Source organism: Puma concolor, chromosome C2 (assembly GCF_028749965.1).
Source record: "Puma concolor isolate L17-30 chromosome C2, mPumCon1.1.hap2, whole genome shotgun sequence".
Classification (NCBI taxonomy): domain Eukaryota; kingdom Metazoa; phylum Chordata; class Mammalia; order Carnivora; family Felidae; genus Puma; species Puma concolor.
This window is the reverse complement of record NC_141675.1, coordinates 158,730,356-158,753,513: the sequence shown is the minus strand read 5'-3', so window position 1 is coordinate 158,753,513 and position 23,158 is coordinate 158,730,356. Positions and strand designations below refer to the sequence as shown.

The 23,158-nt window shown below is 58.6% G+C and overlaps 1 protein-coding gene across 2 annotated transcripts; it reads left to right on the top strand.

Annotated features, from left to right (window-relative positions):
- The first annotated feature begins 2,411 nt into the window (after positions 1 to 2,411).
- Positions 2,412 to 22,504, top strand: PTTG1IP (PTTG1 interacting protein). 2 transcript variants are annotated; one of them, XM_086676146.1, is made up of 7 exons: positions 2,412 to 2,559; positions 2,969 to 3,172; positions 10,804 to 10,856; positions 13,200 to 13,308; positions 17,027 to 17,201; positions 17,723 to 17,769; positions 20,595 to 22,504. In XM_086676146.1, the coding sequence occupies exons 2-7, from the start codon at positions 3,058 to 3,060 to the stop codon at positions 20,639 to 20,641; spliced, it is 546 nt and encodes a 181-aa protein (XP_086532272.1). In that variant the 5' UTR covers positions 2,412 to 2,559; positions 2,969 to 3,057; the 3' UTR covers positions 20,642 to 22,504. The 2 variants fall into 2 exon arrangements, with proteins under 2 accessions (XP_086532272.1, XP_086532273.1); XM_086676147.1 differs by lacking the exons at positions 2,412 to 2,559; positions 2,969 to 3,172 and adding an exon at positions 9,656 to 10,559.
- Positions 22,505 to 23,158: the final 654 nt, after the last annotated feature.

Below are 23,158 nucleotides of genomic sequence, written 5' to 3'. Positions count from 1 at the left end.
CTGCTTCAGGTAGTAGCTTCGCTCTTTTTTTACAGGGCCTTTTGGAAGTAATTCCTTAACTTACTAAGAGGAATGTACTCTTTTTTTTTTAATGTTTATTAATTTTTGAGAGAGAGAGAGAGAGAGAGCATGTGCATGTGCACCAGTATCATCTGGGGAGGGGCAGAGAGAGAGGGAGAAAGAGAATCCCTAGCAGGCTCTGCACTGTCAGCACAGAGCCCAACACACAGCTCAGTCTTAGGAACCATGAGATCTTGACCTGAGCCCAAACCAGGAGTCAAATATCCAACCCACCAAGCCACCTAGGTGCCCTAAGAGGAATGTACTCTTGATGACAAATAAAATCAGATGGCAGGCACACTGACCACAAATAAAAACAACTCTGGTGAAAATGCCCAGCAAGCCACTCCCATATGCACAACTCCAGGGTGGGGACCCTGGAAATGTGGAATCACCATGGCTCTGGATTCCACCCAATGACCAGTCTGGTGTTGGAGGACAGCCTTTCCCATCGTGCAGGATTTGACCATCACTTCCCCTAAATTGATGCCGTTGTGACTGTGCGGTCTGATTCTTTGGCTATCTTTCTTGGAAAAATCATATGCTCTTTTTAAAAATTTTTTTTAAGTTTATTTATTTGTTTTGAGAGCGCGTGCACACGAGCCAGGGAGGGGCAGAGAGAAGGCGAGACAGAATCCCAAGCAGGCTCCACGCCATCAGCACGGAGCCCGATGTGGGGCTGGAATCCATGAGCTGTGAGATCATGACCTGAGCTGAGATCAAGAGTCGCAGACTCAACCGACTGTGCCACCCGGGCGCCCCAGTCATATGCTTTTAATTGCACGTGGCCAAGAGGAGTCATTCCGTTTCTCTGAAAAGTTATCGCGGGTGTGCTTCTCCTGATGCTGCTTGAGTCTCTCCTGGAAGCTTAAAGCTCTTTGACAACTGAATGCAATTGAAGTAACGCTGCCACTTCCTCCCCGCTTTCAAAACAGGAAATGGACTCTAGATGCCAAGTATTTTTTGAACATCCACGTTGTTGAAATGTTGCAGAACACAGTTGGGTTTTAAAATGCTACTGCTGGGTATTAAAAAAAAAATGCTATTGCTGGGGCGCCTGGGTCGTTCAGTTGTTGGTTAAGCACTCAACGCTTGATCTCAGCTCAGCTCTTGATCTCAGGGTCATGAGCTCAAACCCCACGTTGCGCTCCACGCTGGGTGTGACGCCTCCTTAAAAAACATGCCAGTGCTGATGGCGCCGTTTCAAATGCAGCAGTGTCCACGGAGTCTTGGTTTACAAACGTCCAATGTCCTTCGACCATCATTAAATTGTTTGTTGTGTGTTTGCGTTGTTAGGACGAAAACGTGTTGGTTTCTGGGGCCATATATTTAAACCCAGGTAGGTGTTTATTCCATTTCCAGTGGAAATGGAGCTTTTAAACGTCTGTTTACCTAAATAGCAGATCCAAGTGGAGATATTTGGAGGTATTTGCAGTAGGAGAAGTGGGTCAGTTTACTACAGTTAAGGGGCCTTTGCTGCCTTACCCGTACGGGAATCCTTGTCACTTCATGAAAAGTCTGAACAAAGTTGAAGACATACTCTTAAAATGAAATTCAACGCTGGCATCGACACGATGTCACGGGCCCGTGGTCTTCATCCTTTCATCCTCCACGCCGCAGACCGAGACCAGCACCATGGGCACCCAGGCTAACTTGGGTCTGCCCTGAAGTGGAAGACGGGAAGAGCTAACGCTAAGGCTGTGGGTCCTCCCCGTGTGTGATCTTGTGATCTCATGATGGTCAGTACTGCTGTGAGCTCACAGAGACTGAGTACCTGGGGGGGGGGAGGGGGGTCATAGAGGTAGAACCTGGCCAGGTTCATTGCTAGCCCTTGATGCACCTCTTTCTTCTAGCCCTGAGACCTTGGCCAGTTATCCACCCCCTCTGGGTGCTTTTCCATGACGGTATGACGGGACAGAGATGATGGGGTGCTGCCTTCGGTCCTTGCACACAGAAGGAGGCACAAATACACAATCACCAACTACTCTTTTGATTGAGAACAGTGCTTGCACCCCGGCTCTGGAGGTTAAAGGCAAGCTAAACTCTAAGGGCTGTGGGCCCCCCGTTCCGGGGGGGAGGCATGGAAGCTTCCAGGCCACACGTTGGTCTTGATCCTGACGTTAGACTGCGGAGCTCGCCGGAGTTGCCGCCGAGGCAGGTGTGGGGCAGCAGTGCCACATGCCTGCGAACAGCGTGGGGGCCGGGAACAGCAGGCTGGCGGGTGGCCCACCGTGGGCCCCGCCCCGAGCCCCCCCCCCCCGGGGCCTGGGGGAGCCGGCGGTGCATGGCCCGCTTCCCCGGACACCAGCCACGTCCTCCTCCACTTTGGTCACGGAAACAGTCTGCAGAGCGGGCGGCCTCCTGCAGTACGTATCCCTCCTCGAGCAGGCTCCCGAGAAGGCACCACGAGGGCCAAGGCTCTGTCGGGGTGTGGAGACGGGGAGCGGGCCCAGATGCGTCTCCGCGACCACACGGGGCGAAGCCCGAGGCTTCTCTCAGGTGACAGCTTCACTGCGAGCTGTTCTCTGTGAGCACAGGTCCCGTCCAGTGCAGCCCGGGCGCGGGTACCAGCCTGGCACCGACGGCGGCACTACCGGGCCCCGAGGCCACCGCACCGGACTTCCGCAAGGCTTTAGGGTCCAGCCCACCGCTCCCCCGACGCCCCTGAACGCCCCTTGAGGCCGCGCACGCGCACTGAGCCGCAGCGAGCCCGGCCCAGACTGCCGCTTTTCAGCCGCGCACGCGCACGCGCACGCGCACGGAGTCCCGCCCCCGCCGTTCCGGAAGGCGGGGAACACAAGCCGCGGGGGGCAGGCCGGAGGGCTGGGGGCGGGGCGAACAGGGAATCGCGGCTGCGCACTCACCCCTGCCGCTCGCCCCGCCCACTTCCGGCGTGCTGCTCTTTCAGGGGGAGACTGATTAGCCCGTCCGCGGAGGTGGAGCGCGTAAGGCTGACGTCTGACGGACCGACGACCGACGAAAGGGGCCGCAGCCACCATGGCGTTCGGCGGCACTCGCGGGCTCGTGCCCCGCTGGGAGCTGCCTGTTGGCGTGGCCGCGCTGCTCCTGCTGCTCTTTTCGGTGACCGCCGCTCAGGAGCCGTCCGTAGCGGGTGAGGGGCTCGGGGCGGCTGAGAGTTTCTGGGCGGGGCTGGGAGGTGGAGAGGGCGGGAGGGGGTGGGTCCCGGGGCGGGGGAGGGGGTGGAGGGGGCGCTGAGTCCCCGGGCGGGGCGGAGAGGAAGTGGAGGGGGCGGGGGTCCGGGGGCTGAGGAGGAAGTGGAGGTGGAGGGGGCCCCGTGGCGGGGAGGTGGAGGGGTGGGAGGGTCCTGCGGCGTGGCGGGGAGGTGGAGGGGGCGGGGAGTCCCGGGGCAGGGCGGGGGAAGAAGTGGAGGGGGCGGGGGTCCATGGGCGGGGCTGGGGAGGCGGGGGAGGGGGCGCGGGGTTCTGGGGTCCCGGGACAGGGAGGTGGAGGGGGCCCGGGGTCTCTGCCGCGCCCAGTCGCTGCCCCAGGCTGCTGCGGCCTTCCCGTTGGTCTAGCTGCAGCGGGGGCGCCGGGAGGGGGGCAGACCGGCCTTTTGTCTTGGTTCGGTCGCGGGGCGGTGTCAGCGGGACCCGCAGGATCATCCTGAGTACTTTGCCCTCCCTCTTAGTCTCACTCGACCCTCTCTGACCGAGCTGGCGGTTAGTTTCTGAGTCAGGAAGTGGAGCTTAACCTGCTGGAGCCCCAGCGCTGGTCGGTAGCCGGTGTCCAGGGGCCAGGCCCCTTGAGGCGTGGGTGCCGGGCACTGGTGTGGCGCCTGGGGCCCCACTCCCCTCGGGAAGGAGTATTCGAGTTACTGCATGGCTCAGTGGAGTCAGGAGAGCTGTAGTACCGGCCGCTTTGAAGGGGCTGACTCTGCTTCTGCACTCAACAGACCTGGGGTGGGGGTACTTCCTTGGTTTATCTCCCGTTCTTATCAGCTGCCCTGCCAGGTGCTGGGACGGCGGTGGTGACCAAGAAACCCTGAGTGCTGGGTGGGTGGGTGAGAGGCTGCTCGGGAAGGAAATGTATGGCCTAGGGCCAAGCTGAGGTCTCAGAAGATTCCAGAAATGGAGTATTGACGGAGGCTGTCCTCCTGCCGGCCAGTGGAGGGGGGCCGGTCCTCCGACTCAGCCTCTGGGCCTGGTGGCAGGTCAGGGAAACATTTAAGCTGGGGTGTGTCAGAAGTGTTGTGCTGGCTGCTGTGTGTGGGGTACCCGTGTGATCACTGGTGGTGGTGGTGGGGTCACCGGTAGGCCTCTGGACCTGTTTCCAGGGCTCCGCAAGCAGGACTGACTTGGGGCCAGTATTATCCCGGCTTGTTGAGTTTTGCTGTGATTCCAGTACAGGACTGGTTTTCTTCTGATCTACTTCCAAATGTGTGTGTGCCTGTGACACTTGGGACGTAGCTCTCTGGACGTTCGTAAGGAGGCAGTGGAAACGCGGTGCACAGAGCTCTTCTGGTCGGGATTGGGTTCCAAGCGCAGACGTGGAGTGGGTACCTGTTACCACACCGGAATGGATAACCTGCCGAGATGGGTCTTTCTCAGGGGCTGGCGGGTGTGTGTCCGCGTAATTGGAGGGGGCGGGTCAGGAGTGCCCCGAAGTGATGAGTTTGATTGCTCTGCTTTTTAACTGCCCTGGCGTGCTGAGATGAGTGGCGGTGTCCTTTGGTGACTTTCATTAGTTTTTTAATTAGGGAATTAGATCAGAACGGTTGCCACGTGGCACTGCACTTACTGTCGGTTCAGCAGCCCCTCCGCCCTTGAGCTCACGGTGGTTACTCGTTCCGTGGACTCGCCCCGGGTCCTCCGGTCCTTGGGTCCTCGGGGGAAGGTGGCGGACTGTTGTTTCTCCTGCAGCAACTCCTTCACGCGGGAGGAGTGGTGTGCCGGGAGGGTTTCCCACTCAGGTACCCTCGGGTCTCGTTTGCCTTTCCTCGGACGGGGGCACTTTTGGGGCGCTGAGGTCCCCCCTTCCCCAGAGCACGCGCTGCTTACCGCCCGTCGCCCTGTAGGGTGTGACTGTGGCGTTCACATCACTGGTCCCCCTGCGAGGCTATCAGGGCGCTTCGGAGAAACAGCCGGCAGGGGGTCTGCAGCTGTGGGGAAGGATGTGTCGTGAGGGGTGGGCTCGCGTGGCTGTGGAGGCTGGGAGGTCCCGGGACCTGTGTCTGCAAGTCGGAGCCCCGGGGAGGCTGCCCGGGTTCCTCCATGTCGGAGGGCCCGGGAACCGGGAGCCCCGGTGTCTGAGGGCAGGAGAAAGTGGTTGTCCCAGCTTCGGCAGAAAGAGTAAATTCACGGTGGCTCTGCTTTTGTTCTGTGGGGGCCCCTCTGTGGGCTGGGTGCTGCCCACTGGCCATGGTGAGGACGGTCTTCACTATTGAGCCAGCCGATTCGAATGCCGATCTCCTCTGAAACACCCACCCAGACACACCCAGAAATGTCTGCCAGCTGTCTGGGCACCTGAGCCCTGTCAAGGTGACACGTAAGTCAACCACGACAGGCATGCAGATTCACCGAATGCGTCACAGCGGTCCCACGCTGACAGTTCCTAACGTCCCACTGTGTGTTTGGCGGCATGGAGACGTTAGGGACCCAGGATGCTCTGAAGGTCTTTAGAGCGAAACTCCTAAATTTACAGAAGCCTCCGTGGCCCTGTGGAGCCCACCTTGTGTGGGGGATGAGACTCCATCCCCGCGACTCCTCCGTACCTCGGAGCCACTTGAAGGATACAAAGGAGCTCAGCCGTGGCCTGTGCAGGTCGGGGGTGGGAGCCTGCCCTGACTGCTCCTTGCGAACGGCACAGGACTGGGGGGGACGCGTTTCCTCACCTACCTGTCTCTCGCCGAGAACCACGGCGTTTGAAACCAGTTGTAAGGGCCTTCCAGTGTGTATACGTGTGGTGCATGTTATTTGTATGTTCAGACGGTGCCCAACTTAACAAGGGTTCGGCTTAGGATTTTCGACTGTAAGTGGTGCCAAAGGATGTGCGTTCAGTAAACACGGTGCCTGGAGTTTCCACACGCCGTGTCACCCTGGGGCTGGGCGGCCACGCGGTCCCCGTACACCGACGACCGTTCTGGGCCCACACGGTCTGCTTGTCACTTCAGTACGGTATTCGGTCAACTACTCGAGACGTCCACACTCCTTGTAAAACAGGCTGTGGGCCAGGCGGCTGTGCCCGTCCGCAGGCTAACGGAAGTGTTGTAGGGTTTCGAGAGAGACCAGGGAATTACACGGAGTTTTGATAGGATATTTCCCCCTTTGAATGGGTTTCTGGGGACGAAACCCCATCATAAGTTGAGGAAGACGTGTACCATGCCGCTCAGCTCTTCTCTGTTGGGACAGGAAGGTGACCAGGACTTTTGTCTAAATGACTTTTCCACCCCTGATTCTCAAGTGACACGGATGGCATAGGTGCTCTCTGTCGCCATGCAGAGGGGGCACAGTGTCCGATGAGGGGATTGTTGTGCCGGGGGCCGGCCAGGTGCCGCCCTCCTGCCTGTGTGTGACGCGGGCTCAGTAAATGCGTACTTGCTCGTTTCTTTATGTTTACAGGACAGATCTCGTCACACCCCTGCTAGTGTGTGCCTTTGTGTATGTAATCGGTGGCCTCACCCGGAACTTTAGGGAAGTACGTGAAACCGGGCCATGGGTTAGCGTATCCTGACAGAAAGACCTTTTTATCAGAGTGAGTGACGCCCGAGGGTTTCTAATCGTTGGTAAACCGACTCTCAGTGGGGGACTTGTGGAATGGGCGTGTTCACACACAGCGCTGGACTCCGGAAGCAGGAGGCCGTGGTGCTGGTCTGCGGCCATCAGCACGTGGTCTGTGTCCCGTGACCGAGAAGTTCAACCCCCGCCGTCCGCAGCGGCAGCAAGTGGGGTATTTTCCTTGCCAGCCATGCAAGACGGTGAGGTGTTTCGTAAGGGAGAGAACAGAACGACCTTTTCCTGGTGCCGGCTCTTTTCGGGAAGACTGTCCAGTGTAGGTGTCTCTGCTTGTGTTGAACGTCTGCCCGGTTGGTGGTCGTGGCGGGGGCAGGCGGAGGGCTGGTCTCCGTTGACTCCTACGGGTCTGTGGTCCCAACACCGTGGGATGGGTGAGGTTTCCGGTGTGTATCTCGGGGTATAGTTCACATGAGTCCAGCTCTCAAAAAGACTTTACAAACGAAAATAGAAAAAAAATTCCCGTGAAAAAGTTCCCGTACCCGACCCCCCTGCTCCCTGTGGCCACTCGATTAAGATCGACGAGAGGTACGTCTTTTCTCGTAAAATTTTTTGACAAGGACTTGAGGGGCGCCTGGGTGGCTCAGTCCGTTGAGCGTCCCACTTGATTTCTGCTCGGGTCGTGATCCCAGGGTCGTGAGTTGGGGAGCCCTGCGTGGGGCTCCCCGCCGAGCACGGAGCCTGCGTGGAATTCTCTCTCTCCCTCTCTGCCCCTCTCCTGCGTGTGTGCTTTGCTCTCGCTAAAGGAAAGAAAAAAGGACTTGAGTGGGCGTGACAGGCAGTCGTGCAGATTTTCACGGTGGCTCCCTGCCTGCCTGTTTAGAAAAGATCGAAGCTGCCGAAACCTTGAAGGAATAAATCGCACAGCAAACTCCGCATGCCTTTCTGTTGTCAGCATTTCCATGCTTGCCTTGCGCTCCCTCCGCGTCTGCTTGTTCTCCCCCCTCCAGACCGCCCGAGGGTCCGTCAGGGTCCGTCGTCCTGCGGCCCTCCCCCTTCCCCCCTCGCCCCTCATTCTCTGCGGTGGGCCTCCTGTGCGTCATGGGACTATGAGGGTCAAAATCAGACAGTTGGCATCGACAGGACTCGTGAGTACTTGGAGATGTAACGTAGGGCGTGTGTGTACCCGGTGTACCCGTCATCCCAGTAGTGTCATTCCGTCCCCTGCCCGCGTCCAGGACCGTGCGGGGCTTCTGGCCACCATGTCTCCCCACCCACCCAGCACTGCTCCCCAGTCTGTTCCCAGAAAACGACTCTGTAGAAGGAGCCCCAGTTGGCCTTGCCTGGTGTCCTCTACTTGGATTCCAGTGCCTTTGACAGACTCCACCACACGTGGCTGTGTCCTTCCCCCTGCACCCCCGGGGGCGCCTGCTGCCACTGTGTCCCGTCGTCCTGTCATCGTACTGCCAATACTCTGGGCACTTGTAAGGTGCACTTTGTCTTCATAAGCGATGAAACTGGGGAGGCGCTCTGAGACCGTAAGTGTCTTGTCACCTCACAAGCGCGCGCGGTGGTCTTGGCGTCCAGATTTCCCACGATGATGGCAGAACCGCAGGCGTTCAAACCCCCTGCTTCTGCTTCTGCTAGTTGGCCTTCTCCGTACTTACTCCATGTCCGGGTGAAATCCTGGAGTGTTCAAGAGGCTGGAGTCCGTGGCTGTCAATCCCTTTGATTTTAAATTGTCCCTGTTTGGCAAGGAGGACTCCCTCCCCCCCGCCCCCCCCCCCACCGGCCTTCAAGCCGGCCTTTGGGTCCTTTAGGTATTTTGTTATCCGCTCCTAAGTTGGTGCCACTTTGTGATGCCGCAGTCTGTCCGGGGCTGATTCTGTCCTCTCTGTGCCCCACTTCTGGGATCAGCTGCTTCTCCGAGGAGCCCTGGCCCCCTTCCTGGGGAACTGTGTCTAGACACTGAGGCCCCCCCGCTGCCTGGCCCTTTGGTGGACGGACAGAGGGAGTGCTTGGATGTGGCGGCCGAGTCCCCAGCCCTGGCACAGCCGGCCTGGCTCCAGGGCACGGGGTTTCTGAGACAGGCGGTGCTGTTCCTGTCCCTGTCCTGGCGCCTCTGCGACCCCGCCTCGGAGTGGTGCTGGCAGAGATCGAGGTGTTCTGTGACTTGTCTGTTTCTTTACCTCCGTGGAGCTAAGTTATGTCTGTTCTTTTTTTTTTATTTTTATTTTTAAATTATTTTGTATTTGATAGCACACGAGAGAGACGGGGAGAGACAGAGAGAGAATCCCGAGCAGGTTCCACACACAGCACGCCCAACGTGAGGCTCGATCCCACGGCCCTGGGATCGTGACCTGAGCAAAAATCGCGAGTCAGGTGCTCGGTCGATTGAGCCACCCGGGCGCCCTGAGTCTGTCGTTCTGAGGACAGTAGTTGGAAGTCAGCTTTAGGGTAAAGTCAATGGCGTGCCAGCGGAAAGACGGCCGTGGGATGGCCCGTGACAAGTGGGCTTTCGTTTTAAACAAAGTGGGGTCGTGCTTAGCACATGGAAGGTAGAAGGGTTAGGCTTCACGCGCCTGAGAGTCCCGCTTCGCGGACGTCATGAGCCCGCGTGTGACTGAAACGGGAACTCCTCCCCTGGGCGGACGGGGTCACGCGTCACGAGCGCATTCACACCACGCGCGGGAGAGTGGGAAGACCCGATGGCGAGCGCTCCCTTGCACGCCCGCCACGTGGGTGTCGGCTGTTCACGTCTGGCTGGGTCTCCTCCGTCGTGGGGCACGTCCCGGACCCTCTGGTAAGCTCGGCGAAGCCCACGGCAGACATCCTGCGCTCGTCCCGGTACCTCCCCGCGCGCGTCGTGACCTGGAGCTTCACGTTTGTCTTTTCCTTTGGAGACAGATCTTCCGTGCGGTGAAACACGGGAGTCTTACATGTGCCGTTGGGTAAGTGACGCCCACGTGACCCCCGTCACGCTCCAGCACGCGCCCATCTCTCTGGAAGGTTCAGGCCGCCGCCGTCCCTTTCCCGGTGCAGATGAGTTCGCCGGCTTCAGAACCGCACGCCAGTGGAATCCGGCGGGTGGTCGTCCGTGTCCGGTGTCCGTTGGTCCACGTGACGTGGTGCAGGCTCCGTGTTCCGTGCGCGCGGCACACTCCTCGTGGCCGAGCGCCGTTCCGTCGCCACCGGTGTGCCCACCTTCTGTACGCGCGCATCTGGCTGTCGTCGGCTTCCCTGGCACCGTAAAGTGGGCACGTGTTCCCAGTGTCTTGAGCGAAGCGCTTGGGTGCGTGGCTGAGGTCGAGCCACCTCGCCTCCCGCCGCCGCGGCCCACAGTCCCCTTGTGCTCCGCCTCCGCGGACTTGGCCCCGTCAGCCCTTCTAATCTCAGTTTCCCTGGCGCCTGCAAAGTGGTCGCTCCTTACGACTGTGGGGTGCGGTTCCGGTGGCTCATGGGGTGGCACGGACCTCTCTTCGGAGTAAGCGTGTGCGCTCAGCTGTGGGTGCGGAAGACGGCAGCTGCTTGAGAGGGTTTGGACATTTTTCCCCCCGGCTGCGAGTTCCGGGGCTGTTGGCTGGGTGGGGTGTGATCCCTCCCTGCCGTGAAGAGCGGCTGGAGCCGGCGGATTCCGGGGGGGTTTCTCCCTCAGGTCTGGGCGGGACTGGCGGGGACCGAGGCCTGGCTTTAGTCCCATGGGCCTGGCATTGCCGTGGCCTTTGGTTCCAGAGACTGTGCCGATGAGCCAGCGGGCCTGGGCCAGTTGGGTGCGTGCTACGCACCCACTTCCACTCCTCTTCCCCGAAGGTACTGCCGTTGTGCCCCGAGGCCCCTTTCTCCGCACGACCCCTTGCAAATGGGACCCTGGGGCTGCATGTGCACGCTCCCTGGTGGCCGGCCTGCAGCAAGGCTGGGAAACTCCCGCTGTTGCACCTGGGAGGCTGGCTGCTCGACTCTGTGGTTCAGAGCGCAGACTGCGTGCCTCCCTGGCCGCCTGGGCCGGTGTTTCCAGTGAGCGGTTCTTAGTGACCTGTTTGTCCTTTCCCCGCAGCTTGTTCTCAGAACACAAACAGGAGCTGTGAGGAGTGCCTGAAAAACGTCTCTGTAAGTAGACACCCCACTCTCCACGACGGGGTGGGGGGGGGTCTTGTGGGTGTTAAAGGTTCTGCCGTCTGGGGTTTGTGGAGATAGTTTCTGTAATGGGTGTCGAATGCCATTGTAGTCTTTCTCAGGAGTAGTGAACCTTCTCGTGAGAACTGCAGATACCACCTGAGCGTCATTAACACACATGCTTACCTCCTGACCAGGTGTCTGGGCTCATAAACTGGGTTGAGCCCCACAGCTGGGAACACGTGTGAGTGGGCAGGAGGCCTCATTGAGGCTGGTGGGCTGGGTGGGGGGGGGGGGGCGGTGTTCAGAAGCAGGATGGGGGAGTGGAGGGCAAGGGGAACGGAGAAGGATGGGCACTGGGCTGGGCGTCATTTAGCGTCTAATCTGCAACTGTGAACCCGTGGCCCGTGCTTTCGTGTCGATGCCACTAGAGCATAGAGGCCTGTTGGGGACGGGGACCGTGACTCTGTTTTGCACATGGAACCCCAAGATGGGGCCGGGAGCGTCCTGCGAGTTCCCAGAGGCCCCGCCTGCCGTGGTGCTCAGCCAGGGCTGGGGCGTCTGCTTCCCCAACCGGCCTGCCCACAGGAATGAGGGCCGTCCACGCACCGTGGGCCCCCCAGTCCTCACAGTGTGTCCCGCATTCTCCATCAGTTGTCCTGGGTTGGGGTAGATGCTCCTCCCTGGGCTTTTCACCTGGGAACGGGGAAGGGTGAGGGCAAGGAGAGATGTGGGCCCTCAGCCCGGAGGGCCTGGTGTCCTGGGCTCAGACTGACTCACCAGAATTACCGGGAAGACTGGGAGCCAGGATGCTCCCGTGCTGACCCTGCGTGACCTCGAGCAGGAGGGCAGCCGCCCCGTAGCAGGCCCAGTGCTCTTGGCGGTCTCCTCCAGGTGGACCATCCTGGGATCTGACACACAGGCACATGTGCGGCTGGCCGTCAGGGACCAGCAGAAAGGCACGCCGGAGAAAGTTCGCCACCGTGTGGGGCCCGTCAGTGTCCCTCTGCCCCATCCCGTGTGGCTCCCCGAGCAGTCCCTGGGCTTTGACGCCTTTGTCTGGGACCGTAGGGGAAGCTCCCTCCAGTCGGGTTTTACGAGGATAGTTTAGAGCCACGCAGCCTGTCCTCCCTTTCCTGGCAGCGGGGAACCCTGCGAGGCAGGTCAGGACAGACGGGCTGGGTGGTTTCTGCCCTAGGATGCTGGCCACGCTTTCAGAAGAGAACTTACCACCTGGCAGCGTGTCGGGTCGTAGGGTCTGAGTGGACCCTTGTGTTTGCTGGGTAAAGACTGAAGGCTGTTGCTACTGCAGCCTCAGACCTTGCTGTTGGTAACCCTGAACTTGCTCACCTGTCTGCGCGTTTTCCTGGTGGCGCGGCTTTTTAGCAGCGGATGTCACCGTCGGAAGTCCTCCCGGCCACAAAGGAGCCTGGTGTCCTGCCTCGCTCTGGCTTCAGGAGTACGCACTTCGCGGCATCGTCCGGTCCAGCCCGCCTTTCTGTGGGAGGACGTTGTGGGGGCACACGCACCCCCATCTCAGCAGGCGGGCGGGCAGTAAGTCTGAAGGTGTGGGCCCGCTCTGGATGCAGACGGGTCCGGTCAGAAATGCAGGGCGCAGGAGCTGCGGGAGGCCTGCCCACACGGGTCCTCGGGCGCACGTGGGTTTCTGGAAGGACAGGTAGGGGCCTGGGAGGCCAGAGGGGAGGCTGAGGGCACACTGTGTGTGTGCCCTGTCAGTGCCACCTGGATGGCTCACTGCGGGCATGTCACTGCAGTAATCTCAGGTCCTGGGAGGGACGCTTTGAGCCTTAGTTGCGTTGTCTTTAACGGCCAGTGCGGTCGGAGAGACCACAGGTACAGGTAGGATCTTTGTACGGCGATTGCCAAGGTTGCAAAAGTCCACCAGCAAACGTGTAATGAGTGTGGTCCCGCCTGTCCTGCAGACGATCCGAGACGGTGTGTCGGGAAGGGAAGGAAGTAGGGGGGTGCGGCAGGTAGGCCCTGTGGAGGAGGTTGAGGGGCGTGTGTTTGGAGAAGAAGGTTCCGGGCACAATGAGGAGGCCGTGCAAAGACCGCGGGCGGGAAGCCACCTGGCGGCTTCCAGGACCGCACGGAGGCCGAGAGGCTGGGCAGGGTGCCTGAAGGAAGAGGGTTTGAGTAACATCGGCCCTGGTGGGCAAGGCGGGGTGGAGCTGCTGTGGCGGGGTGAGGACCACGGCCTTCCGGTCAGCCACTGAGGGGGAGCAGACGGTGTGGCTGGGCTTGTATCCTGGACCGTCTGGTTCTTTGGTGTTTACGCTGCGTTTCTGGGGTTTGGCAAACATTCGTCTCTTTCAGTGCCTTTGGTGCAATACCAATAAGGCGTGCTTGGACTACCCCGTGACCAGGATCCTGCCACCCAGCTCCCTTTGTACGCTGAGCTCTGCACGCTGGGGCGTTTGCTGGGGTAAGTCTTCGTGTTCACGGAACTCTTGCAGAGTCAGTACTGTCTGGGGGAGTCTGGGTGTGCTCAGTTAGCATAAGCTGCCCGAACACGTGCTCCCTGCAGGAAGTCAGGAAGCCAGTGAGAATGCGTGCTTTCTGGGAGGGCAGCCAGGGGTCCCCGGGGTGCCGGAGGCCCACTTGCGAGGCGGAGGGAAGAGGGTCAGCTTAGGGACTGCGTCTTGCTGGCGTCTGTGTGCCTGGAGTCCTGCTGGGTCAGCACGGTCAGGTCCCTACGTTTCTCTGTCCCTTTCTGCCTGCGAGTGGTGGATTCTGTAGGCGCTCTCTCTTGGGGGACGTTAACCCTTTTTGAGACCCCACAGAGACCAGTCCTGGACCAGGGAGCCCTTGGCATTTTGAGCACGAACTGTTGAGGTGCTTTTATTTCTATTTTCTTTAGAAGGTGATTTGTTTAACGTTTATGCGTTTATTTAAAAAAAACTTTTTAACGTTTATTTTTTGAGAGCACACGCATGCGCACATATGAGTTGGGGAGGGGTGGAAAGAGAGGGAGACAGAGAATCTGAAGCAGGCTCCAGGCTCCCAAGCGGTCGGCACGGAGCCCGACGCGGGGCTCGAACTCATGGACTGCGAGATCATGACCTGAGCTGAAATCAACCGTTGACGCTTAACTGACTGAGCCACCCAGGTGCCCCCAAGGTGTTTTAAAGTTGAAGCATAACTTCTAATGATGCGCACACATGTTAAGTCTCCCTTCCTGTCCTCGGGTAACGTAAACACATACATGTACGCACACACACATACGTTCAGTGAATTTTCACACGAGTCCACAGGTAATCCGCACTCAGCAAAGCGTGTAGACCATTCCCAGCGCTCACAGCCTGTCCCTGTCGGGACGGTGGGCAGCCAGTGCACTGACCTGCCACCCCAGGGAGTGCTGCCCGCCCGCCCTTCACTTAAAGTAAGCGTGCTGGTCTGTCCGACTCCCCGTTCGGGGGCATGTCTGACACTCGTGCGCCACGCGTACCAGCTGCCTGTCTCGCTGCTGCTTGGCGCCCTGTGCCCACTCTGCTGCCGGGGATGCCCGGGGTCCCCGTGCTGCTGCAGACGTGCTCGTGGGCGGCCCCCCACTCACTCCCGCTGGGCACATGCTGAGCAGCGGGATGGCGGACTCATCGCCTTTCAAGAAGGGCTCCTTCAGGCGACCGGGGCTCCCGCTTGTCCCACATCCCTGCCAGGGCCTGGGGTAATCTGTCACCTTCATTTTCGTCCATCTGGCGGGTTTGAAGTGGCATCTCATTGTGGCTTTGATTTGCTCTTCGCTCATGACTGATGATATTGAACACCTTTCAGGTGGGGGCATTTTTGATCATTGGCCTGTGAAATGAAATTCCCACCTTAGGGCTGTGGGGCTGGCCGTACCCCTGACTTGGGACAGACAGAGCCACAGCAGGCCACAGCAGTTTGCGGTTCGTGGTGACTCAGCCTGGGGGAGGGGGACAGGAACTAGCCAGGGGTCGTGGGGGGCAGGCTCTGCCGTGCCCCTGGTTCCCGAGAGAGCACGTGCTTGGTTTAATTGACCCCGAGGGCCAGGGGGGCACGGGAGCCTGCTACTTGCCCATCGGGGATAAGTGGGAACCGCCGTGGGTCCCCGCATGCACTGCAGAGGATTGGGTAGGGTTATTTGGCCGAGGACCTTCTCTGTGGGAATAGAGTGCGGGTGGGGTGGGGCTCGTGCCATCTGGGGAGACTGGGGGCCCCCACATGTCAGGGAGCACCAGATCTAGACCTCGTGCTGTGGGTGCTTTACAATTCTTTCACCCACGTCTCGGCAGAATTCTTGTGGGGTTTTACCTATGATGACTTTAAATCTGTGTTCGTTTGGGGGAAAATAAGATCTTTGCCATGTTAAACCGTCGTGCAGAAGCAGGGTTGGTGTTCATGCACGGAGGCCGTCTTGCCGTCCTCGAGTAGCACGCCACAGCCTTCCCGCGTAGGGCTGATGGGGACAGGGGTCCTTGGTACTTTCCTCCGTCACAACCAGATGTCTGTTTTTATTTTGTAACTGGTTTTAGCTGCTAGTCAGAAATGCTGTCTTGGAGGTGGGGGGGAGGGGGTAGATATATTTCAGAACCAGCTGTCTTACTGATCAGATTGGCTCTTAAAGTTCATTATTTTGAAGTTCTCTGGTCAGAAGATGATGCCATCTGCCAGCAAAGGTCTTTTCTTTTTACACCTGTTCCTGCTAATTTTTGTGATGCCGGCACTTCCAGAACAGGTCAAAGGAGGGAAGAAAACACACGATCTAAAGCCCAGAAGGCATTTCAGATGTAACACCTGTTTCTGTTTAAAGTAGTTGAACAGAGACGCCTGGGTGGCCCCATCGGTCAAGCCTGTGACTCTTGGTTTCTGCTCAAGGCATGATCTCGCAACTCGTGGGTTCAAGCCCTGTGTCGGGCTCTGTGCTGGTGGTATGGAACCTCCTTGGGATTCTGTCTCACCTGCTCTCTGCCCCTCCCCCGCTCACGCTTTCTGTCTCAAAAGTAAATAAACATAAAAAAGAAAAGAAAGTAGTTGTGAACAAAGCACAGAGAGTGTGTGAGGCCAGCGGCCGGCCTGCATTGAACGTGAGGGTCTGTGCTGGCCTGAGTGGGGTCTGAAGGGCGCCGGGCACTGGGGGTCGGCCTCCCTCTCCCACCTGGCAAGCCCCACCCAGCCACCAACGGGAAACCGGGAAACGGGGGAGACTCGAGGGGACCAGCTCTGCGTGGCGGCCAGACTTTCTAACTTCAGTGCCAGGAACGCTCCACCATCGGGGGGCGGGGGGAGTTTGCTCTTGAAGCCTCTTCCAGGGCTGACTTAAGTGGATGAGTGAAAACTCGAGTTCTCTGGTTTGAATTAAGTAGAAAAATAGGGACTGGTTTGGGTTTGTAAATCCTTAAAAGAAGTTGAAAGAATCGAGAACCTCGTTTTAACTACTTGTTTGCTTCGGAAGTTGGGTCTTGACAGGAAATGACAAAATCCTCGAGCAGCCTGTCCTCAAGCCCCGGGTGGGGCAGGGGCTGGGCCTGCGGGGCTCACAGGGTCTCCCCGGGGGCAGTCAGCGCACTTGACCCTTGAACAACGTACACGTGAGGGGCACTGACCACCCCCCCCCCCCACACACGTCCTCGAAAATCCGCGCACAACTTTCGATTCCCTGAAAACGTAACGCATCATCTGTTGACGGAAGCCTTACGATCACGAAGGCAACCGATGAGCACCTGTGTTGTGTGTTGTGTTCTTCCGCACTGTGTCCTTGCAGCGACGTGGGGGAGGTGTTCGTAAGGAGGTCTCAGGGAGAGGAGGTGCGCTTGAGTTCTGCCCCGTAGGTCTTGAAGATGCACGTGTTAGGGGACCCACGCAGTGTGAACCGTGTTCAAGGGCCAGCCACGTAGGGCCGTGGACTTGGATGTAAATAATCAGCTGAGCTGCACGGGGCTCCCCTTCCGTCTGGAGGAGTCCCTCAGGGCGGGCCCGCTTTGTTACCGTCTGTCAGGCTCGAAGCGTCTTCGGACCCTGTGGCCTGGGTCTGTGTGGTTGGCCGGTAAACTGTTCTTAAGTCGCACGAACATGCCGAGAGACCTAGGAGGGGCCCCTGCGCGGGCTGCGGCCTGCCTGTGGGGGAGGGGGTGGTCCCGCTCCCGTCCTGACCCCCGGCTCCCTCCCGCTGGGATTTGCAGTGAACTTCGAGGCGCTGATCATCACCCTGTCGGTGGTGGGGGGGGCCGTGCTGCTGGCCTTGGCCGCGTGCTGCTGCGCCTGCTGCTGCCGCAGGAAGAGGAGCCGGAAGCCGGATAAGGAAGAGGAGAAGGCCGCGCGGGAGCGCGAGGAGCGCAGGGTCCGGCAGGAGGAGAGGTGAGGTCCCCGTTGGCTCGGGAGCCCGGCCTGCGCGGCCCTGGGAAACGACCCCCGCCGTGGGGTGCGCCCCTGTGGGTTGTGGGACAGGGCGAGGGAGGCGGGTCTCCTGTCCCTGCCCGTGGAACGCGATGGTGGCCCGGAGAGGCGCTGCCGGCGGGGGCTGAGGCCCGGCGGGTTTCTGTGCTGTCCCCGCAACGTCGTGTGCCCCTAAGTAAAAACTAACGTTTGCGTGTTCCCAACCTTCCTCAGAATCTGACGTCGGGTTTTTCTCTACGTGAAAAATATTTTTAAAAAATACAGTCTTGGATATTTGAATTTCTTTTGTTGAAACTCAGAATCAAAGGACGTGATGCTGAAACAGCCTCACGCTGCCTGGCCTGGCGGCCGGGCTTGTCCCCACCCTGGTCCCTGGTCTCTTCCCGGGAAAAGAGGACAGACCCCCACTCTCTCTGCTGAAGGTACATCATTTAACATTGTGTTATATTTTGGTGCTAAGTGAGATTTCTTTGTCTTTTTAGGAGAGCAGAAATGAAATCCAGACATGATGAAATCAGAAAAAAATATGGTAAGGATCGACTGACTGCATCTTTTGTTTGGCTGGGAGTGGGTTCCGGGCCTTGAGACGTGACTGCAGGGTCTGGGCTGAGGCTTCCGGGAGGAGCCGTTGGTTCTAGACTGCGCGGTCCGGAAGGAGCTAACTCCAGGGAATGTCTGGAAAGGTGAAGCCTTAGGGTGTTTACTCTCAGCCGGATTCCTGAGCGCCATTGGCTGATGAGGGGGCGGAACTTGACCGGTCGTGTGGCCTCCCCTGCGCCTGGTGCTCCCGCTGCTCCCGCACCTGACTGCGGGCCGCGCGCCTTTTAAAGGAGTTAGCCAGAGGTCTCCATGCCACCAAGTGATTCATCTGGTTTTGGTTTTTGTTTGGAGGGATTTTGGGGGGATACTAATGTTTTAGTCCGCGAGAACATTAAATCTGCTCCTGGGTTGAGTTGGTTCTCTGCTGATTCCCACGTCCGCGGCCATGCTGTTGTTTAGGGCTGTTGGGATTGCTAGAAGTGGCCGCACTGCGCTCTCGCCGATGACTGCCACGGGGCCTCCAGCTCTGGGCCGCGGTGCTTTCGTGGACCTCATGGCCTGAGCAGTGTTTGCTGTGTGTCGGGTGCACCTGGCAGCTGGGCTCTGGGCTGAATCTGATAAGGAAAATTGCAAAATCTTTTCTTTCCTTTTTTTTTTTTTTTTTATTGGAAAGTTTGTTTTGAGAGAGAGAGAAAATCCCAGGCAGGTTCTGCACTGTCCGGAGAGTCCAATGTGGGGCTCGATCCCACAGCCCTGAGATCACGACCTGAGCTGAAATCAACAGTTGGATGCGGAACCGTCCAAGCCACTGTGCCCCTCAAAATCTTTTCTAACTAACGCCCTCATTTTGGAGTTCTGTGTCTGTACAGGGAACACCCTGTTCTCGTGGTGTTTTCAGGTCCTGTGCACTAAAGCAGTGGGTCCTGGAGCCTCGGCTCCCTCTGGTGGGCTGCTGGCCGTGCGGTTGACTCGGCACCCCCACCCAGCACTGGCTGGCCCCTCCGTCCACGCAGGCCTCCTCTGACTGTCACGCCCTTGTGCGTGTCGCCTCAGGCTCGGGTCGACCCTGCCAGCCGCCAGGTGTGGGTTCCGGGGCCCGAGGCTGCCCTGACCGCCTCTCCCCTGCCGTTGGGTCTCCTTGGTTGCAGGTGAGATGTTCAGCAGCTGCTAGAGCCTTCCCTCGTGGGGAAGAGCCTCCCGCCCCTCGGCTTCCTCTGCCAGCTGGCCCATCAGGTCCCCGGTGCCCACAGCACTCACCCGGTGTCAGGTCCCCAGCCTAGGCAAGGGCGGACTCCCGCGTGGGTGACGTCGTGTCAGTGGTCGTGTCGGCACGGTGCCGTCTGTCCCCGGTGCCTCTTCCAGGCGCACGTTCGTGCCCAGTGAACGCCAGCTGTCCTTGGCACGGGCACCTTGCTTCACGATACTGAAGGGTTGAAAGGAGCTTGTTGGCACCCGACTGACGTTTCCGTGAACGGCGAGGGAGACGTGTTCGCGTGCACTCACACACAGACTCCACCGCGGCGCCCTTATCGCCAAGCACAAGTAGCATCTGAAGTCTGCCCCCGCTGCAGTGTCCCACCTGCCCCGTGTGTGCAAGGCCGGGTGGCGCCTCGGGCCGGGGCTCCTGGCGCAGGGCGTTCTCCGTGACCTTCAGCGAGGCCCTTCACTCCTCCGTTTTGGTGGTGCGCCAGGCCCTGAGCCGCCCTGAGGAAGCCAGCTTGTGCCTGTTTACATAAAGCCCACCTAATGGACTGGACTTTGCAGAGACCCAGCCGCGTGGAAGATCCCGGGGGGTCCCCAGGGGGGAGACGGGCCAGGCACGCGTACTTGCATGGAGGAAACCCTTCTCTTGGTTTCAGAAGCCGTCTGGTTTTCTAATCACAACACAGTCTCCCCCCTTTAAACCAGAAGTAGAGCTGGGAGCTCTTCCATTCGTCCTGCTCCAACACGACTGTGTTCGGCATCTGGCACACGGGCTCCCTTTACCAGAATCACCGTGGGCTTCCTCCCAAGGCCGAGGCGGCGGTCCTTCTCAGACGGGCCACCCTCCCGCCCCCGCACTGGCTGCCCTCCCGCCCCGTGCTTCCCCCCCCCCGTAGCGCATACACTTGGTGCAGCGGCTCCAGAAAAGTGTGGCGATACAGGTTTTTAAAGAGAGGGAGAGGCTGTGTGTTTGGAACTGCAAAGAGAAAACTCCTAAGCCTGAGCGTTTAGCACCAGAGATTTATTTTTACAACTGCGTTATATTAGCCACGTCAGAGCACTTGGTGGTGGTGAAGTGGACAGTCACCTTGTTGTTTCGTAGCCTTAATTCTAAGGACATTTAGGGTGCTTTGTTAATTTCTGTATATTAGCCAATTGCTGTGGGGAGAAATAATGGCTGTTTCTTAATTCCTCTTAGAGAGAATCAGCCAATAAGTTTTTATTCCTTTAGGTTTGCTTTTCTTAGAATGATTGTTTCTGGTAAATTTTATTTCAATTTTAAAGTCACCTGTGGTTTGACTTTCAAAAAGGTTAAGCGTAGGGGCGCCTGGGTGGCTCAGTCGGTTAAACATCTGGCTCTTGATCTCAGGTCATGATCTCACGGTTTGTGGGATCGAGCCCCTCCTTGGGATTCTCTCTCTCTCGCAAAATAGATAAATAAGTAGAAATAGTTACAAAAAAAAAAAAAAGGTGAAGCGTGGTGCTTGAACCTGCTCGGAACACCCTTTTTCTTAGAGCCACAGTGTTCACGAAACACTGAATTGTGTTGTGTCCTTGGACTTCGTTTCCTGCCGTGTGAGCACATTTATAACCAGGTCTGTTTTGTTCCAGGTCTGTTTAAAGAGGAAAACCCGTATGCCAGGTTTGAGAACAACTGAGCCACGTGCCCAGCAGTCCCCGCACGGCTCCAGGGAGCACGGCGCCGCCGCCCTGCAGACCCGCGGGCTTCTGTTCCCTCTTCTGTATCTGTATTTAGTCACTGCAGACACGAAGCTTTTCAGGGGGGTCGGTCGGTTGTGTTGTTACTTCCAGGAGGCAAAGCCCACATCCTGCTACCCTTCTCCGCTGACGAAGCCAACCGCGGACGGGGCAGCCGGCCTCCGTCCCGCCTTCTGTCCTCGCGTCCCTGTGCCCGACGGCGCGCTGTGCGCGCACGGCGGGGGAGGAAGGGACCCTGTCACCCCGCCGCCCTCCATCACCCGGCCGGCGGCTGTGCGCCCTGCGTGGCAGCCCCCCGGGGAGCCGGGCGCCCAGACGCAATCTGCCGGGCCGTGCCTTCTGACCCCAGCCGCTCTGAGCAGCGTCCGGGAGAACTTAGATTCACCTTAAATCTGTGTTTTGTTCTGTTCCGTTTCATTCCGTTTCAAATAAGTCTTGGATTTCATTCCTCCACCAAAGGTGTTTCACCAAGAAATTTTTCTGTCAAAATTCAGACCGCTTACTGGACAATTTTTAAATTTTAATTTGTATTTTTACCGGAACACCAAGATTTTTTTCCAGTGAAAACTTGAATAACAGATGAAGCATTAGAGCCCCCTGCAGGGGCAGCAGCAGGTGCTCTGGGCCGTGGGCCTGGAGGGGCCATCACTGCCCCGCTCCCTTTTCAGCCCTGGTGACGGCCGGCGCCGGGTCCTGTGTGTAGCCACACCAGGCTGTCCCTAGTTAGGCTGTCAGCAACATGGTCACACAGGGACCACGGGGTCCCCAGGCTGTCCCCGAGGAGGAAGGGACCATGCCCCGTGGGCCCCTCTGCGGGGCTCTGCCTACTGGGGGGTCGGGCAGGGTGTCCAGGGCCGGCCAGAGGGATTTCCACGTGCTACACGGAGACACTGCTGACTGTCCTGCTTGTCACACGACCCCTAGCTTGGAACCGCGCTCTTCTGGCTGGGACGCTGTCCGTGGCCTCCGGGTACACCCTGCGGTGCCTTCCGTTGGCCCCAGGCCTTTCAGAGCAAGATCTGTGGCTTCAGTAAATGACCACATCCTTCCTATCGGGGATGCAGACCGTGGAGTAGCTGTGTGAACTGCCTCTCTTCACTCTGAAAATAGTCCCGGTGGCCACCGCCACATTGCTTTGGATTAGGAAGACGTTTAGCTTTGGGGAGGTGGGTCGACAGGTGCAAAGACAAATGATGTGTTCCGCTTTCACACTCGTGACTGTGCCGTCGGGGACTGCTCTCCAACGTGTCACGGAAAGTTCTCAATACAGGTCAGTGTGATCCAACACCCCACACCGCTCGACAGCCCCCCCCCGCCCCCCCCCAAGCCACGTCGGCCTGTGCCGTGAGGTGACCGCGCTGTCCTGCAATGTCTATAAGCTGAGACACTAACTGTACAAACTCTTGACTATCTCTTTCTGACTTCTTGGGCATTTGATAGCAATTTGAAGTATTACGAAACATTCCTAAGTATTTTATAGCAGCCTGCAGATTTTGACATTCTACTTTTATTCATAAGAAAAACTCTGTAGCAGACTCCAGCAGCCTTTGTGTTAATACAGTAATGTACGTGAGGTCACGCTGTGTCCTGAACGGTTGGGGCTGTGCCCTGTTCATACAGCGCATTTAGTCCCTTCGGGGTACCGAGGCCACACCAGTGCGTCTGGGAGGCTGTCCTGGTCCCCGCATTTTATAAGTAGTCCTAAGAGCACCACGTGTTGTAACCTCAAGGAGACCGTCAAGTTCAGAGTGCCTTAATCTTAACCAGTTTCCAATAAGTGGTTTAATACACGCTTTGTTGAATCCACTGTGTCCTCGTGTCTCATTTCTCCGTGGCGTTAGCATGATCACCTGGAGGGCGGCAGGTAGACTACAGAGAGATTCTGGCCCGCCCCGGGATCTGTGAGCAATCCCGGCTTCGGTGCCATGGCCCAGGGGGAGGCCGTGCTGTGTCCCCGGGTTGTCCTCCCCCTCCCCTGCCGGCCACCCCCAGCTGTCTGCTGTCCACGAGGCAGGTTTTCTGCCCCGCCCCACCAGCACCTTCCTTCTGCTCTGCTGGAATCAGATGCAAAGAACTCTGGGAGAAAGCAGTTCTGGCTTTGAGCTTCGTGTACTTGGCTTGGCTGTCGATAGAATCCCTCCCTCCTTCCCTTCCCCGGGGTGGGGGTTCCTCACTGCCCGGCTACTGGGGAGCACCCACCCCCCTTCTGAGTTGCTGCTGGGCTGGCTGAGCCTCTGGGAGTTCCTCTGTGCTGCGAAGTCAATGTTGTGCAGGTGACGTGTCCACCAGGGCCGTGGTCCCTGTGGGAAGTGTGAGCCCACCCATGTTGCTGTGCTGCAGCCATGCTCAGCCACAGGGCAACTCCAGGCTCTTCTGGGAAGTCTAGAACGGGGGAGTGTGAGGTCGAGATGTAGTCCTGGGGTGTCCCCGTGCCTGGCACGTCCCTAGGTGTCCAG